This window comes from Sinohyriopsis cumingii, chromosome 3, assembly GCF_028554795.1.
Source record: "Sinohyriopsis cumingii isolate HCF-2022 chromosome 3, ASM2855479v2, whole genome shotgun sequence".
NCBI classification, from domain to species: Eukaryota; Metazoa; Mollusca; class Bivalvia; order Unionida; family Unionidae; genus Sinohyriopsis; species Sinohyriopsis cumingii.
The window spans coordinates 132,814,389-132,833,291 of NC_142963.1; the positions used below are offsets into that span (position 1 = coordinate 132,814,389).

The following is an 18,903-nucleotide window of genomic DNA, read 5'->3' on the forward strand; positions in this document are numbered from 1 at the left end:
GGACAAAATATTAAGCTGTCAATTTATCTGTGACATATTCTGCTCAATAATATTATTATATTACACAGGTTTTCTCTCCATCTATCTGATCCAGCTTTTTATTTTTTATTTTTCTAAAGTGCTGCTCCAACAAATTGATGATAAATTGCCCCTTCAGATGGAACTGACTTGCAAAATACCTCCTACTTTAAAAGAGGGTCAAAAAGAAATTAGCTTCTTGCGTTCTTAAAAAGGGGTGGGGATGGCCTTAATAGTGGAGTCAACTTACGTTCAAGTATATACAGTATTATATGTATTTAACAGCATCAGCACTGAAACGTGTTGACATTAAAAGTTCTGACACCCCACCCCATTATTTAAGAGTTAAAGCCAGATAAAATGCTGACAATCAAATCATCCATGTATATGTGATGTCATTGTTGTCATAAAAGAAACTGTGGAAAGAACTGATAAGTAAGAGACGTGATGTGAGATGGACACTTTTCTGTGTTACATTCTATTCAAAGGTCAATTATATGTATGTAGAATATGAAGATAGCCCTACCTGGCTCCTCCTGAGATAATGCCAGATTTCTGGAACAATGTACCATCTAAAGCCACAGTCTGGAAAACAATAGGTACAAATATTACATTATATATATACTGTGTATGTATTGATGATACAGGAACACTCCATAGCCATGGTCAGGAACACAATAGGTACAAATATCATTATATACACTGCATATATATTGTGATATAGGAACACTCCTTAGCCATGGTCAGGAACACAACAGGTACAAATATCATTTTATACACTGTATATACATTGATGATGCCAGAACAATATGCCATTGACAGCCATGGCCTGAAACACAACTGGTACAAATATCAGTATATACACTATGTATGTATTGATGATATAGGAACACTCCTAAGCCATGGTCAGGAGCACAATTGGTACAAATATCATTATATACACTGTATACAAATTGATGATGCAAGAACAAAGTGTCATTCAGAACCATGATCTGGAACACAGTACGTACAAATATTACACTGTATATGTACTGATGATATAAGAACAATATGCCATTGACAGCCATGGCCTGGAACACAACTAGCACAAATAACATTATATACTGTATACATACTAATGATATAAAACAATTTGCCATTGAGAGTCATGGTCTGGAACAAAACTGGTATAAATATCATTATATACAGGTGATAAGTATTAAAGGTATAATAACAATGTGACATCTACAGCCATGGTCTGGAACTCAACTGGTACAAATATTACATTATATACACTGTACATGTATTGATGAAATAATAGCAATGCACCATCTAGAGCAATCTCTGGAACAGTATCAAATCCAGTGTTCAGGGGAAAGAACTACTGCTTTCATAACTTGTAATAAAATGGTGAATTCTTAAAAAAGCAAATGCATAAAATGTAAAACACAGGATTGAACATTCAATAAATTAAAAATGATTATTTCAAATACATAAAATCTGAAAATATAAAGATTATATTTACATTTTTTAAGTAGATACAAGGAAACATTTGGCAAATGAAGTGGAAACATTGTTAAACAAGTGGAAACAAGCCAACAATTTCCACTACATGATTTAAAGTACAGTGCGACCCCGCTATAACGTGCCTCGCAATAACATGAATTCGGATATAATGCAGTCGTGGCGTGGCTCCTGAAATTTCATATATTCATTCACACACAAATTTTTGTTTCTTCTAAGTACGTGAAATAGTGTATACAAATTTCATTATTATTTTGGGGAAGAGATCATGTATGAATTCTAATATAATACGATCATGGCATGGTTCCTGAAATTTTAAATACCTGTACATGTATTTTTCTCTTACCTGGAAATAATTTTTTTTAAATTACAAGAAATAGTGTGTAAAACATTTATTATCTTTTTGGGGAAGAGTTTGTGTATCAATTCAAATATAATTCTCAAAGTTCAAGCAGAGAAATTTGATCACCGTATCAATGGAGATGATTCCAAATTTAAGGAAAATAACGGCTGGCTGGACAGATTCAAGAAAAGGCATGCTATCAGCCAAGTTCTTGTGCTAAGCTGATAAAGAGGCTGCCAATTCCTACCCAACTGAGCATAAAAAGCTGCAAGAGGAAGGTTGCTACACAGCCAATCAAGTTTATAACTGCAACAAGACTGGTTTATGCTTTAAAATGTTACCCGATCGTGCCCTTGCAACCATGACTGAGAGTCACAAACAAGAAAGATTTAAGAACAGGAAGGACCCAGTCACTCTCTTGTTTTGTGTCAACAAGTCTAGCAGCCACAAAGTCAGACCTCTGATGATTGGAAAATTGAAGTTTCCCAGATGTTTTCATCATGTTAATATCAAGGCCTTTCCCTTTGAAAACACTAACAGCAAGAATGGACCAAGGCATCTTATTGGTATTTAAACAAAACTATCATCGCAAAATGATCAAGCAGAAAGCGGATGGTAGCTGATAACAACTCCTCCACTGACACATCACTGGCATCATTCAACTTAAAAGAATTCTCTCAATTCGCCGGGAAAGCATGGGATGCTATCTCTGCAAGTTGCATTGAACGATGCTGGATAAAGGGTCTTGGTCCAGCTTTTCCATCATCTACACACCACGATAGTGACAATGACAAGCCTAAATTTACAGGATTCACTGAAGACAATATACATTAAGCCAAAGAAGCACTCACAGAATATGAGCACAGTCATCATATCCTCAACTGGTATTCAGCAGATGACATCTGCCCCATATATGAGCACATCTCAGATGATAAAACTGTTGCATATATCAGCGGGAAGAATGAAGCTGTACAATCAGAACCCAAAACCAGTGATGCTAATAACGATGATGACGATGGCACCCCAACTCCCCCACCAAAAGTGTCAGAGACAGTAGAGCACCTAGAAGCCAGTTTGAGATGGCTGGAAACTCAAGATGTGGACAGCATCAAAATCCTCCAACTCAGAAGCATTCTTGCTTTGCTAGAAGCCAACGGTTCATGGCAAAGAAGCAGACTCCACTAGACAGATATTTTAAGAAATGATGAAATTTAAAATTATGGAGTTATGCAACCTGATTGACTGAAGTAAAAATTATATGCACACTGAAAGCATGTGTTGACTGTTAATTATTCTTCCTGTAGTCATTCAAATGAATAGGCATACAAGTGTTAATTATTGGGAATTTACAATGGATAAGGGTACATGGAAACACACATGAGAAAATTTTAGCAGTATCAAATTTGTACAGATACCGTTCATAGACCCTGGAATGTAATGAACGATACATGTGCTTCGTCTTTCTTAACCTAATTTTGCTGTTAATTTGTCCCATTGAATACAGATATATAATGATCTGTGACAAAATTATTGAACAGTTTAAATATGTATGCAATTTCTGCAATGGAATTACATGTTTTATGGATTAACTGCATGTCACGACAGTACAATATCAGACAGTAAGTAAACAGTGCTAATACTCTGTTCATGCTATATATTAGACGTTGAATTCAGACACAATGATCTGACAAATCTGTGTGCAATTTTTCAATGGAATTACATGCATTATGCATGCAATGCATGCCATGACAGCACAACAATAAACAGTGTTGATACTATTCATGATATACATTAGACATGATTATGTATATATGTGCCAATGCGTTGTTCTCTGAAAAAAGTAAAATACTGTAAAACCCTGCATCAATGCAACCCTACTATTAACGTGATCCAATTTTTGGACCCTAATTATCATGTTAGAGTGGGGTTCCATTGTATCTCCATTTAAATTGAAGTGATTTACAGAATCTCCATTTAAATTGAAGTGATTTACAATATCCCCATTTAAACTTTAGTGATTTTACAGATCTCCATTAAAACTGAAGTGATTTTACAGATCTCCATTAAAACTGAAGTGATTTTACAGATCTCCATTAAAAATGAAGTGATTTTACAGATCTCCATTAAAACTGAAGTGATTTTACAGATCTCCATTAAAACTGATGTAATTTTACAGATCTCCATTAAAACTGAAGTGATTTTACAGGTCTCCATTAAAAATTTTACAGATCTCCATTAAAACTGAAGTGATTTTACAGATCTCCATTAAAACTGAAGTGATTTTACAGATCTCCATTAAAACTGATGTAATTTTACAGATCTCCAATAAAACTGAAGTGATTTTACAGATCTCCATTAAAACTGAAGTGCTTTTACAGATCTCCATTAAAACTGATGTAATTTTACAGATCTCCATTAAAAAGAAAATGATATACCATATCTGTAACATGCAAAACATAATTGATCAGAGTTTCCAAATCTGATGACTCCTGCAATTAAAAACTATGCTGATAAAACGAACTGTAAAGAAACAAAAAGTTCATTATAAAAAAAATCAACATTTAAAAATAATATAATGGACACAAGTCATAACTTGCAAATAATCCAAATGCATGTTCATGTGGAGCAAAAGTTTATTAGGTTTGTGTACTTATGAAGGCTCTATTTTATGCTAATAAAATGCCCATTTGCATTAACTACCCATGTCACACCCTCTTTGTTTGCAATTTCCCAAATCTTGGGCAACTAATTCCAATTTCTGCCAGTCAAATAAATCCCATCAATCCACTTTGTTTTCTACAACACACTATTTATGATTCAACAAAAAGAAGTTAAGGTACACTTGATATGATGAGCCTGCCACCAGTCACCCTCTATCATATCTACCAGTATATACACCATCACAGATATCAATATATAGACACTCTCTCACAACTGCCAGTATAGAGAACCTCCATCACTGCTACCTGAATATAGACTGAGCTACCAGTATATAGACACTCTATCACATCTACCAGAATACAGACCCTTCATCAGTTATCAGTATATAGACACTCTATCACAGCTACCAATATACAGTCCCTCCATCACAGCTACCAATATACAGACCCTTCATCACCGCTACCAATATACAGACCCTTCATCACAGTTACCAGTATATAGACACTCTATCACAGCTACCAATATACAGACCCTTCATCACAGTTACCAGTATACAGACACTCTATCACATCTACCAGAATACAGACCCTTCATCACAGTTACCAGTATATAACTCTATCAGAGCTACCAATATACAGTCCCCCCATCACAGCTATCAATATACAGACCCACTATCACAGCTACCAGTACACAGACACTCTATCACAGCTACCAATATACAGTCCAGTTACCAATATACAGTCCCTCCATCACAGCTATCAATATACAGACCCACTATCACAGCTACCAGTATATAGACACTCTATCACGGCTACCAATATACAGTCCAGCTACCAATATACAGTCCCTCCATCACAGCTATCAATATACAGACCCACTATCACAGCTACCAGTATATAGACACTCTATCACATCTACCAGAATACAGTTCCTCCATCACAGCAACCAAAATATAGACCCACTATCACAGCTACCAATATAGACCCACTATCACAGCTACCAGAATATAAACCCTCCATCACAGCAACTAGAATATAGACCCACTATCACAACTACCAGTATAAAGACCCTCTATAACTGCTACCAGAATATAGACCCTCAACCACAGCTACCAGTATATATAGACCCTCTAACACAGCTACCGGTAAATAAACTATGCATACCCATAAAATAATTTATTATCAATTTACAAATTAGAACAATACTAATTACCCCTCACAAAAAAAATTCAGAAATGCAAACTGTAGAGAGTTATTGTGAGTAATCTTTCTTGTAAGAAAAGAAATTCTGTATAACCTTTTTTAACCCAAATCACTGGATTTAATGGCTCATAATATATATTATTATCTCTTATAGGATGTCCTTAATAAAACCACTCCCCCTTCTAGAATCAAGCAGCATTTTAAACAATTCCCATAAAGTTTAACATGGAACACATCATTTTTTCCTTCATGCATAAACAAAAACCTTTTAAGTTGTTATTTTGCATGTACATGGTCATGCATGTCATTGAAAGCAGAGCTGAAATCAATACAAACTTTTTATTTTCGAGTATTCATTGAATGTATTCAGATGGGATTTGAATATTCGTAGATGTTTATGAAATTACAAAATCCATCATCTTTTTTTTGTCTACTTTGGTATCTACTGACAACCCCATCTCCTTAAATCTAATTCAATGACATTTTTGGTGTCTCAAGTAAATTTTTCAAATAAATAAATTCAAAGAATGCATAGGGTTTATCTCCTTTTTTAAACTTTAAACTCAGAATAACTACAAAAATTTCTTTAATGCTGAAGATCGACTATAGGCAATGAAGGGCAACAACTCTACCGGTACAGTACAATGCAAGGATTATCTCACACAATTTCTCTGGAAAATATGTACATAATCAAAACTACATGAACATTTAGCCAGTTTAATTTATTGAAATTTTGGATAAGTTGATTCATCTGTAAAGACTCTGTTGACTTTGAAATGACCCCTACTTTATACCATGATGTTCTTTAACTTGCCAATTATATGTTATCTGTTTAAGAGTCTTAATAACAACTAATGAAAATGGCAATGTTGTGGGCAAATGGTGATTTTGTGGGCAATGTGACTATTCAGAATTTTTACATTATGATTGCCTTCTGAGTTAAAGTCTGATTTTCAGGTGATTCAACTGGCTTAAAGCTTTTTCCTTGCAAACCAATTAAATTGTTGTATTGTTTACATTTTGCATCGTTTGATTCCTTTACCAAACTCACTAGGTAATGGTAAACAAATATCTAAATAACAATTTTAGATGTGAATATTTACAAAATAAGTTATAATTTGAATATTCAGTTATTCATTTCAGCTCTACTGAAAAAGTACATAATTTGGGAATAATATGTCAAACTATTGTAAAACAAAAAAAATACATGGCTATTTTATAAAGTTAAAGAAGAAAACAACTTGTAAAGATAAAATAACTCTGCAAACAATAAGTTGTCAGATCAAACACATGGGTCGATTTAAATGCAGAAAGACAACTAGCTTCGATTTTGCCTTTTTTTTTCTAGAACTATTATTTGTTTCTGCAGAAAAATGTCCACATTATTGGTTTGGGATTTTAAAAAAAGATGGTTATCAAGACCACCTCATTCGCAATTTTTTGATGTCAAGGGAAAACATAGATTTCCTTTCAAATACATATATTTAATTTCATTTTTGAACTTCACTACATTGTTTGAAATGGCAGATTAGCTGAGACAACCTATATCTGACTAGAAAATAACGTATAGGACACACATGCCCCTGCCAATATGATAGTTCAATATGCAAGAGCACTGAAATAAAACATTACTAAGTCAAACTATGGCCATAACTAAAAAAAAATTGAAAATCAAACTTGACTATGTTCGCGTATTATATAACCACATATAAAATTTGCTTTCAATCCATCAAGTCTTCCAAATGTTATTAAGCAGAAATTCAATCTATGATAGCTGGATGAATGGGATAGGATGGGAAGATCAAAGTTCATGGGTAACGTGTAGCTACGATGTCGTAGCCTCAACTTGACTGTGTTGTGGTTGAGGCTACGAACTGATCCCATTATCATGTAATGGAGCAAAAAATTTCATCACTAAAGTCAGAAAAACAAACAGTGTAGAAATCAACTACATAAGTATAATCATGTTGTGAAAGAAGTTTGGCTTATTTTGAATTTATTAAGCCCTTACACGATAAAATAAATTGGCATGGTTACTCTAACCTTATACTGTCCGCCATGACAGATAATGCGAGAATCTCACCGTGATCCCTTTTCTACTTTAGGCTTGCCAAACCATATTTTGGATATTCTACGCTATATTATTATCAATCAAGTGCGAATAATCGCTTGTTGGTGAGTTTCAAAGTTGCCAATAAACCGTATTTACTTTTAATGCGCAGAATTTCTGACCCAAACGGAGCCAAATTTTTACTACGATTTGTTTACATTTCCAAATAAGGCGTCAATGTCCTTATATGGCACACAAACAAACGAGGCTGAGAATGGAAGTAATCATTATTTGAAATAATATGGCGGACGATCTAAACGAAAATATCGGCTAAAAGAGGTAAACAAGATTTTACAACTATTTCTACAATGATTTTCGATACTTCCGGTATTAAATAAGAGGACTACTCAGTTTATTGGATTATATACAAGGAATATGTTTAAAGTGTTATTATTAGGCTAAAAGAGCGCCGGGTGTGAATCACACCCGGCTTGCTCCATTAACACGTATGTGCTCATGTTAGTACCCTGTCCACGAGGTACGAGTAAGGGTACTAATATTGGTACTAGGGTAACGTGATGTAGGCCCTCAAAATAATAAGGGGACATAATCACTTTACACTATGCAACAGAATACAACGTAAATAATAATGTTACATTTTTAAGTCAATATCATTCTGTGAACATATCTCAATAAAACCCATGTGTTTGATAGAGAATGCGTTGGCCTTAAATACTACCTTATGTCTTTCATTTTTAGGTACAGATTTTAAATCTTCAGCATGTGCTATATACTGGCCATCACTATCTGACTACAGGGGAGGGTGGAGTAAGAAAGTAAATATTGTACAGTTTCTAAATGTGATCATTACTGTCAATTGAATTAACAATAATCATAATTTATATAATGTTAATTGAATTAATAATCATAATTTATATAATGTTAATTGAATTAATAATAATCATAATTTATATAATATTAAATGTGTAAATATAGAGATTACAATACACAGCGTAAAGAAAAAACCTGCTTCTCCAATTAATAAGAAATTTTAAAATAATGATGTAAATTCACATGACCTTTTTTGTCTCTGACACTATTCTACAATTTTAAAGGCTAAATGTAGCGATATTGTAGTCACAACAGTCGCTTAAAAGGACTGACACTCTACAGGCTCAAAACAAATAACACAAATCCCCTAATTGGACTTTAACTTTCCTTTTCTTGTTTGTAACTGCAGAGCACTGAAACCATCTGATATTTTTGTAAACACACCAAATATGGTAAAAAAAAATAGTTTCTTACATGTTCAAGTTGGACTGATGTCAGATGGACATACAATTTTCAACAGACCATCTCATAAACTCCTCTAGTATATGACCAGTAGGGTAACAAATTATAGAAAGGTCCTAGGCCAATTTGAAAACATTCTTAAATTATACTTTTACCAATTCAGCAAAAATAAAACCAAGGGATGGGCCAATGTTCACTCTTTACATTGCAAAACATCACCTTTCATTGCCGAAATAAGGATTTCACGGACTTCCTGTACAATGAAATCCAACATTTCTTTCAAGCTGGTTTGTTTTTGATTTGGTTTAGTTTGGCACTTTATGGCACAGCAACATATGTATGTTATTACATGCAGAGACAATTGGATAAAGTGCCTAGCCCAAGAACACACCACGTTAGCTGTCTCAGGCTGGTCTGATGATAGCATTCAAACCCATACCCTTTCAGTCACGAGTCCAGCATACTAACCATTATGCTACTACAGCTCCCCATGCTTAAAACGAGAAAATACCTTGTAAACTTCAATTGGATGCACAAGAATTATTGAAAAATAAAATTCTGAGAGTATTGGCATTTGTCTGTAATATAAAAAATGTCTAATACGTATTTAACTTCCGAATGTTAGTAAAATTGTATACACTGCACAGTGTTAGATAAATCTTTGATCTAGCAGCCATTTTAAAATATGACATTCGATGTAATTACCTTGTGCCTCTCATGCCCACCAAAAGCTACTCGGCGAGCATCCTCCACAGTTTCGCAAACAAGGGCATTCCCACAAGCAAACTGGAGGGCCTTTTTTACACCTGGTGGGTCATAACGGATCACATCTATCACCAACTTTACATTCCTTGGCTCTCGAATCTCCCTAAAAGAATCAAGAACTCTATTCAGTGATACTGAATAAATGTTTTTTATTAAACAAATTGTATACCTATAAACCAGTAACATGATGAAATGTTAATCACATCGAAGTAGAAATCATTTTAAAGCATATTCACAACATTATGTCTTCATATTTGAAGCAGCTGAAGATTTAAATTTTCATTTTGTTCAAAATATTCTAACTGATTGCATCATGTAAATGAATAGGAATGCTGGATTATATTTTTCCCCTCAAAAAACCATTGTGACTACTGTTATGTGTTTAGGCTCTTACAAAATGTAACAAGGAAAAAGTGAAGACAACAAGCTCTGTAAAATTTAACAAATAATTTATTTCCCATGAAAAACAATGTAAAAATGAGAAACAGAACTTTTGGTTTTATGAATCAAATCCAAAAATAATCAAAGAATTAAAAAAATATAAATCCTCAAAACAAAAAGTCCTAATGAAACTGAGTCTGAATCCTGATGAAATCCAAAATGGAAGGCGATGACATACTGTGGTCAGCGTCGTACTGATGTGTCAACAGTTATTTGTTGAATCACAGAAAATAACATTCCAATCTGAATTCTGTATAAATTTATATAACTGTCCTTGTCCAAGAATTAATTTAGAGCATAGTATTTCCCGGGAAAACAAACTTGTAATCCAAACAAATTAAACAAAATAATTAGCCCAAAACTGGTCACAAAATAAAAGACTTTAACTTCTCAAGTGTTAAGGCACTAATGAATATTGTTTCTTGAAATATCAGCAATAAATCTAGCTACAACGCAAAACATATGCCCAGATGAGGGTCAATCCTCTGGAAAAACCAGAGTTTGTAACAACTGCTACATGTTATTTGTCATATACTCTAAGTATGGCCTCGATTTTACTTAACAAAGACTAATTAAACAAAGCAAGGTGAATCTGGAATCAATTAACTTCATTAGAATAATCACTACAATTGGTACTGGCTAAACTATGCATGTTCTTTGATGGAGCCAAGACTGGACATGGAATGGCCTTATGCCTGTCAATGATAACATCTTCAGGGTCAATCAATGTACTCAGGACTTATTGTGCTGTTTGTCCAAAATAAAGTATGTATGAATTGGGTTCAATCACATTGTATGCAGAATTACAAGCAATATAATTCCCAAGTAAGTTTAGACATCTCAAAAATGCAAAAAAAGAAAACAAATTCAAACATAAGTACTGTGAATGGCAATAATACACCTGCCCTGTTTAATATTCATCTGTATGGACAAGTGAATATTTTGTGAAGAAACTGAAGTTACCATGATCTTTTACCACAAAACTGTTCAGTTTCTTCCTTACGAGTTCAAATCATCCACACACTATGGTTCAGATCTGTGATGTGGAATGCTCAGCAGTGACCATGACCTTTGATCTTTTAGCCTAGAAATCAATAGAACCATTTCTTTCCCTGTGTGCAAGCCATCCACAACAAAGTTTGATAACTGTAGATGTGGAGAACTTGAGTTATTGTGCAGAAACAATTTTACTTTTACAATCAGTGACCTTGACCTTTTACCTTCCATTGTCACAAGTAAGCTCTTTGGGTAACTCAGACTTGAAAAAGGGAAAACTGATCTGCAAAGTCTTTTATTAAACATGCTGAAAAAGTACAAGTGGGAGTAGTAACTGATGAATGATGGGATTTGGTATCAAATCAATCTATGAGGAGACAACTTGTATCTGACTTCCTTCTTGGTAAGCAAATATGTTAGCACTAATTTGTTAACATCTTTTTCACTTGGAAGGGCCGGATTTGTGGGGCAGCAGATGGACTCTAACATTATTAGATCTGATGCAACACAAACAAGACTAAAAGTAAACTGTATTAACAAATACTAGTCAAGAATACTCAAAATCATACATGTGAATCTGATATATTTATCTAAAAATTTTAAAACTGGAACATCTCGAACACAGCACTGCTGAAATCCAACACATCAAAGTTGTGAAAAGTGGTCTTTGCTTCACCACATAGTCTATATCGCAGTATATTTTGTCTGAGCTGCAGCACTGCTTAAAGCAGCTCTAGTGCTATAACCACCAAAAAATGGCCATCTCAGTTCCTGCCTCCTTCATAAAGGTTTTAATCCATCTATCTACAGTATTCTAATCAACAGTTTTGAAAGAAGCTTGTGTGTTTATTAATAAACTTTTCTTTACAAAGCAGAGAAGAAGTTCAACTGATGTGCTCATATAAGGATTAAGGATGGAAAGTCTCTTATCCTGACATGCAAAAAAAGAGAATTTGTATCAAGCAAACAATGCTTCAAAAGTTCTATAATTTTAATAACTCTGACGAAATACTAATGTCATCCACATTTATTGCATCCAAAACTTGGCACTGCTGGTTACTAAGTAATTCCCAGAGCATAAATAAACACTGGTCTGAAAAAAAGTATTCCTCCCCAAAAAGTTTCCAAAAGCTGAAAGATGGTTCTTACATCCCATATTTTCTAATACCAACACAACCTTGGCCAACAAAGAAACATTCCTCTGAAATATATTCTTACAAACACATCGTTACTAAGGTCTACATTACTACTCAATTATGCTAAAGAAGATATGGCAGACCTACAGTGTCAAAAAGCTGTAACATAAACATGACTAAAAAATTCTGTTAAATATAGGACATTACAGGTGGACATTTTTGGAGGTAAATCCAATATTTTTTCCTTGTGGATCCTATTATTGCTAAAAAAAAGTACAAAAAAACTATAATATATGCTTTGATTACACTGAACTTCGGTAATGTAAACTTATTTGAAAAAATTACCTGAGCTTTTCATTGACTGGCTTTACATCAAGATAGTCAAGAGGAAGGAAAGTTTCTGGTTCTATTCTCTGTTCTTTCATGTACTGTATACAATCTTTGGCAGTTTTCTCCGAGTCACACACAATGGCATCCATGTATTTACCTAGAACCTTTGTAATAGCGACTTGATACTTCTTATGGCTCGGCTCACAGAGATCAATTAAACGACCAAACTGCAAGACAAGCAATTGCATTTTTTGGTCATCTAAATGACAATTTATATATATATGCATAAAAGTACTGAACAATCTTCAGAAATGTGTAGAGAGAAGAAAAAAACATTTTCTACAAAGTGATCATCAATACTGGTTAAATTGGCATTAAAAAGTAATGTTTGTGATCTGAAAAGTTGATGGTGTTACTCAGCAATGAAACGTTAGTGGGGTTAAGAATATATAGAGCGATCTGTGTAGCTAACAGAAAACAGAGTCCCCAAGAGGCTTACTGGCCTAGACAGAATAAAGGAAAGATTTCACAATATAAAGCTGCAAACTAAATTTGGCTGAAATCCATTTATGTTCAGCCACCATGTGGAAACCAAATTGCTGACATACTGAAGTTTGTAGAGAAAATCTGTAATGAGGAACCAAATTTTAGAGTCCAAAAGATTTCTCTGATAATATGCAACTGGTCATATTAAAAGACAGACATAGGATTATCACTAGCAAAGCCATTCACTTGGGGTTGAATGGATATAAGTGTTTCCATGAAGATATATATGGTTCATTTAAAAATCTGTACTGAAAGAGCTATAAATGGTCTGGTTGAAATCTATAATTATGATGGAAAAATTAGTCAGGACTGTTCCAGTAAAACATATATCCCACCCCCTGGGGACGGCACTTCAAAAAAACTTCTGTAGGAGGTTGTGTTTCTAACTATTTTGATTCTGACAGTGGAAGATTGGTTAGGAAAATCACTTCTGTTGTGGTTGTTTTAACAAAATGAGAATTCGCTGGTGGGGTTGTCAGAAAAAAAATTATTAGATATTTAATATTGCATCTACCCCCCTTTTAGCAATATAACATGAATAAAACATTGGGTCAGAAATAATGCCATCACACTCAAGTGCACCAAATTTGTACGAATTTGCATACTTTTAATGCAGTGATACATGTTCCGCAAATTACGTCAACATCATGGATATATAATGTGCCTTGTGCAGTATGCAATTTTTATTTAACTTTTAACTTTAGAACAATTTGTACTGCCAGTAGTGGTCTCGCAGCACTTGATGCAACATCCGGTTTCAGGAAGGCAAACATTAAAATAGCTGGATAATTCAGTTCGATATTAATGGTTGTTAAACTAAATTTGATTGGTTCATTGGGCCCTGAAACAAGCATTTTATGGTCGTTTTAACCTTGCTTTCATCACAAAAATTTACCAATGCATGTTTGGAATAAGGGCCACACAGGAGACCAAAATGGCTGAATCACAACAAAGTTTGTCTTCAGACAACGTTTTCAGTCGGCAAATACTGGCTGGTGATAGCTATTATGACAATGAATTTCATGTATATCAGTCTGTTGGACATTGGAAAAATGTCACTGGAAATACCAGTGTGATTTTGAGCCCGAAACTGATGCCGAGTGGGAGTCCGATGTATGTGTCAGATGGAGAGGATGCTGGTTATAGGCCGAATTTACTATGCAGTGTTATTTCGAAACTACCAATCCTAAATACAGCCAATTTAAAAGTCTCACATTAAATAATATTTGAAGTAGCCATGTTACTAATTTAGGATGCAACTGTACTAATTTCACCTTTGGTATATTCAAATTTTGAATGTGATGGAGGAACATGGCTCCAAAATAAACACATCAATTTTAGAACCTGTTCATTGACTATGAATCAAGCATATAATCAGAGTCCAACTAAATTGTTAAAAAAAAATTTTTTTTTTGGACAACATCGTAATTAGCTGTCAAATATGGAGTAAGCCTATGGTCTTTCTGCCATCCTGACCAAGGCCCCACCACAACCAAGTGACCATGCCCAATGACATTATAGTAATAATCGCTCTACAACTAGAGATGACATCTCTTTGAGTATTTTGATTTTAGTAGAGCCATAACAGAGTGGAACAGTAACAAAGAGTGACAGATATTTAAGTGTTAGGGAGATACATCTTTGCTATCCAAGGTTCCGATAACCATACCTACACCTTGGCATATCGAGCAGATATTTATGTGCTTCGGGTCTGTGAATTTCACTGGATGTGGCGGCAAGCCACCGCATCAAATCAAAATTAAGTTGTTCAAATCTGAACACTGTTCCTACACGATCAAGACAAGGGGAGCAAACAGCTTGAATGGACTGATAAATAAGCACTTTTCCAGTGCCGGTCAGTGTTTGCACAAATACCTTTCACTCAAATAAACCTGTAATGACTTCCCTCTGGTATGTGGTCATACTTTCGATGTTAAACTTACAAAGTATCCCTTTCAATCCAATTGCCACCACCTTTTCAGCCGATGTACAATGTACCATGCTACTGTTTAGTTGGCATTACATACTAAGGGAGGTAACACATGAAATCCAACAGATGTCGCTAGGACAAAGCACCGATATAGCTGTTTGATCTGCCAAGGTGTAGATAGGGTTATCTGAACCTTGGCTAGTGAAGATGAGGGAGATACTGAACAATGGCTATTCCTCCTGCCACCACCTCCTCATCCGAGATCAAGCACACACAATCTCTGAGGGGGAGATAACTTGACCATTTTATTTGATTTTATTGGTCTCTGGTTATCCCGTGGTATTTCAGTTTCTTGAATATTATCGAGTCCAGTCAGCATGGTCGAAAAAGGCATACAACCATTGAGAGTTGTTGAAGGACTCACATTACTACAGATATGAAAGAATGAGAACCATACTATAAATCAGTGAAGATAAAAAAGAGAGTGTATATGGGTTTGACTGTCCCATACTGGATAATAATGAAAGTAAGATTTTAGTAAAAATATTTTTTTGCGAGCTTGTCTGACTTGTAACTGAAAAAAGTCAAGGACATTGTTTTATTAACATAATTTCCCTCCCTTTACAGACTTGAGTTTGGAAGACTCATTACTGAAATCAGCACCTGACTCTTTGGTGAAGTATTGAAAGCACACATTTCAAACTTGTGCAGATCCAGAAAATGGCACAGCTGTTGCGGTTTTCTTTTCACAAAAGCTGTCATCATACATGTGTCTATACTGATACAAATTTGATCATGAGGACTCTGAAATTTTAAGTTACTGAATTTTAATATTTTGGTGTTTGCACAGGTTTACAGTGGGAACTGAATTAGTACAGTGAGTCCTGAACTCCTAAGTTTTGTGCAGAAACATGAAATCCAAGCAGAATACATCCAGAAATGTAGAGGTTTTTCTAAAAAGTCTTTGGCATGACTCGGCTGGAAATCAAACCAACGACCTCCCACATCCAAGGCAAACGCTCTAACCACTAGCCCACAGGAGCATTCAAATCTTTTTAGTAAACATACAGTTTAGTAAGGATACAAATTCATGATGTCTGTATTAGAACAGAAATCCCTATTATAAAATCTATATTCATGGACATTAAATTAGTAGGTATTAATGGACTGATCAATGACATCTACAAATAATAAGCCACCAGGAAAATTTGTGATTTCACGGTATTAGAGACACATATAACTGACAGACAAACAAACAAAAGGACAAAAGATTGGTTATAATGAATGAATACAAAAAAAAACAATAAGCAGTAGATTATATGATCTATAAAAATTCAGTAGATTACCTCCAGTCAGCTGTCATTTAAATCGCGTCTGTCCCCAACCCAATATTAAAATCGCTTCTACCACCCACTAACCCACAGCCAGAAATTATGTAAAAAAAACATGCTCCTGTAGCGGGCAGTGTTTTTCAATTAAAACATGTCTGATGGTGGATCATATTTTTTAAAAACTGCTTCTGTTGTGGGTTAGTTTTACTGGAACAGCCCTCAATTGACTCTTGATTCTTTCCATAAATTTCAAAACAATTTTCTTGATAGGCTGAAATAATTTTATCCAAGAGGCTAATGATATTGACCATCCATGAAAAATTATCACTGTATCAATCCTTGCCACAAAGACTTGATAAAAATATTTCCCTGAACAGAATCAATACACTATCTTTCCATAAAAATTTTTTTAACTGATCAAGACAATGGAGTAGTCTTTTTAAACCCCCAACAGTGATCTTTAAATGGTTTTGCTTGTTGGAGAAACACAAAGAAATTCTCTTTCTCTTGATTTCTACACTGCTGCATTTTGAAATATGAGGAAATAAAATATTAGCGAACTGATCATTAATCAACATGGTCATGCAAAACGTGTCTGAGTAGTGGAACTAATATCACATACTCTACACATTGATTACTTTGATACATTTCATTTAGTATTTCTTCTAAATGTATGACTAGCACTCTCTGAAGAAACGGAAGTTTTATTATTGGTTATTTTCTTGTTGCCTTCAAAATTGTACAACAGCCAACTTGCTTCTCATCTTTTATAAAGTCTGTGGCTTTATTTAACAACTGAGTCTTACCACTCCAGGGTAAAGTCTTTTCAGATTCTCAAGCAACTCAGCTTTCCTTGCAGCTCTAGAGTTCTCATGTTTGTCCACCTGAAAAAAACAATAAAACATCCAAATCAAATGCTAGTAAAGCAAACAAAATCAAAGAATTTCTAAAATACATGAAAGCCTTCAACCACTTGGTATCTTTGGGAGCCTCAGATTACCTGCCCGGATGACATCTGCCCGACAGCCAAATGCAAGAACCAATGGCCTGGGATTACCTGCCTGGCTGATACATGCCTAATAACCAAATGCAAGAACCAATGGCCTGGGATTACCTGCCTGGCTGATACATGCCTAATAACCAAATGCAAGAACCAATGGCCTGGGATTACCTGCCTGGCTGACACATGCCTAATAACCAAATGCAAGAACCAATGGCCTGGGATTACCTGCCTGGCTGATACATGCCTAATAACCAAATGCAAGAACCAATGGCCTGGGATTACCTGCCTGGCTGATACATGCCTAATAACCAAATGCAAGAACCAATGGCCTGGGATTACCTGCCTGGCTGACACATGCCTAATAACCAAATGCAAGAACCAATGGCCTGGGATTACCTGCCTGGCTGATACATGCCTAATAACCAAATGCAAGAACCAATGGCCTGGGATTACCTGCCTGGCTGATACATGCCTAATAACCAAATGCAAGAACCAATGGCCTGCAATTACCTGCCTGGCTGACACATGCCTAATAACCAAATGCAAGAATCAATGGCCTGGGATTACCTGCCTGGCTGATACATGCCTAATAACCAAATGCAAGAACCAATGGCCTGGGATTACCTGCCTGGCTGATACATGCCTAATAACCAAATGCAAGAACCAATGGCCTGGGATTACCTGCCTGGCTGATACATGCCTAATAACCAAATGCCAATGTTAAAATCAGTATCAGTTAAATGTTATTGTGTATAAATTTTTCCAATGCTGTTGACTGCATATATGATGAAAACAACTGTTCAGAGTTTCTCCAGGTTTTATATATTCAGCCGTATTTGATGCCATATCTGTGTCATTTGCCCAGTATGAAAGGATTCTATATCACAAAACTTTCTCTCAAAATTAGTGATATTCTGTTAGTTCTTTTGGAGAAAGCTTTTTCTTAAAAACATATATATAAATTTTCAGTAATGGTAACCATATTTGATGGTGGATCAGCATCATTTCAAAACTGTATGAAAGGCCTTCAAGTTTGGGCACTTTCTGTCAAACCTAGTCAAGTTCTGTTATGCCATTTATTAGAAGATATTAAGAGTTGTTCTATTTTGGGTGCAGCAGTATATTTAACTGCTGATTAGCATCATGTGCACGACCTAAAAAGACCTTGTTGTCTATCAAATCTAGTCAAATTCTGTTGAATGATTTTCAAAAGTCATTTAAATAATTTCTACTTTTTGTCATGGCAACCATATCAGCTGATGAATCATCATCATCAGCTGTAGTACGAATTTGAATCCCCTTAATATCTTAATCTTTCATGTCAAATTTAGCTCAGCAGTTTTTTTTAAAGAAAG

At 34.9% G+C, this 18,903-nt stretch overlaps 1 protein-coding gene across 2 annotated transcripts in view; it reads right to left on the reverse strand.

Annotated features, from left to right (window-relative positions):
• Positions 1-18,903, reverse strand: part of LOC149803886 (structural maintenance of chromosomes protein 1A-like) — a 103,033-nt gene that overhangs the window by 45,622 nt on the left and 38,508 nt on the right. Inside the window, exons 12-16 of one of the 2 annotated variants that reach the window (XM_089953699.1) lie at positions 17,352-17,429; positions 12,754-12,965; positions 9,776-9,938; positions 8,517-8,588; positions 545-603 (exon numbers count right to left, since the gene is read on the reverse strand). In XM_089953699.1, coding sequence (XP_089809825.1) covers positions 545-603; positions 8,517-8,588; positions 9,776-9,938; positions 12,754-12,965; positions 17,352-17,429 — 584 coding nt within the window. The remainder of the gene's footprint in view (positions 1-544; positions 604-8,516; positions 8,589-9,775; positions 9,939-12,753; positions 12,966-17,351; positions 17,430-18,903) is intronic. The other variant, XM_089953700.1, reaches the window with a different exon arrangement.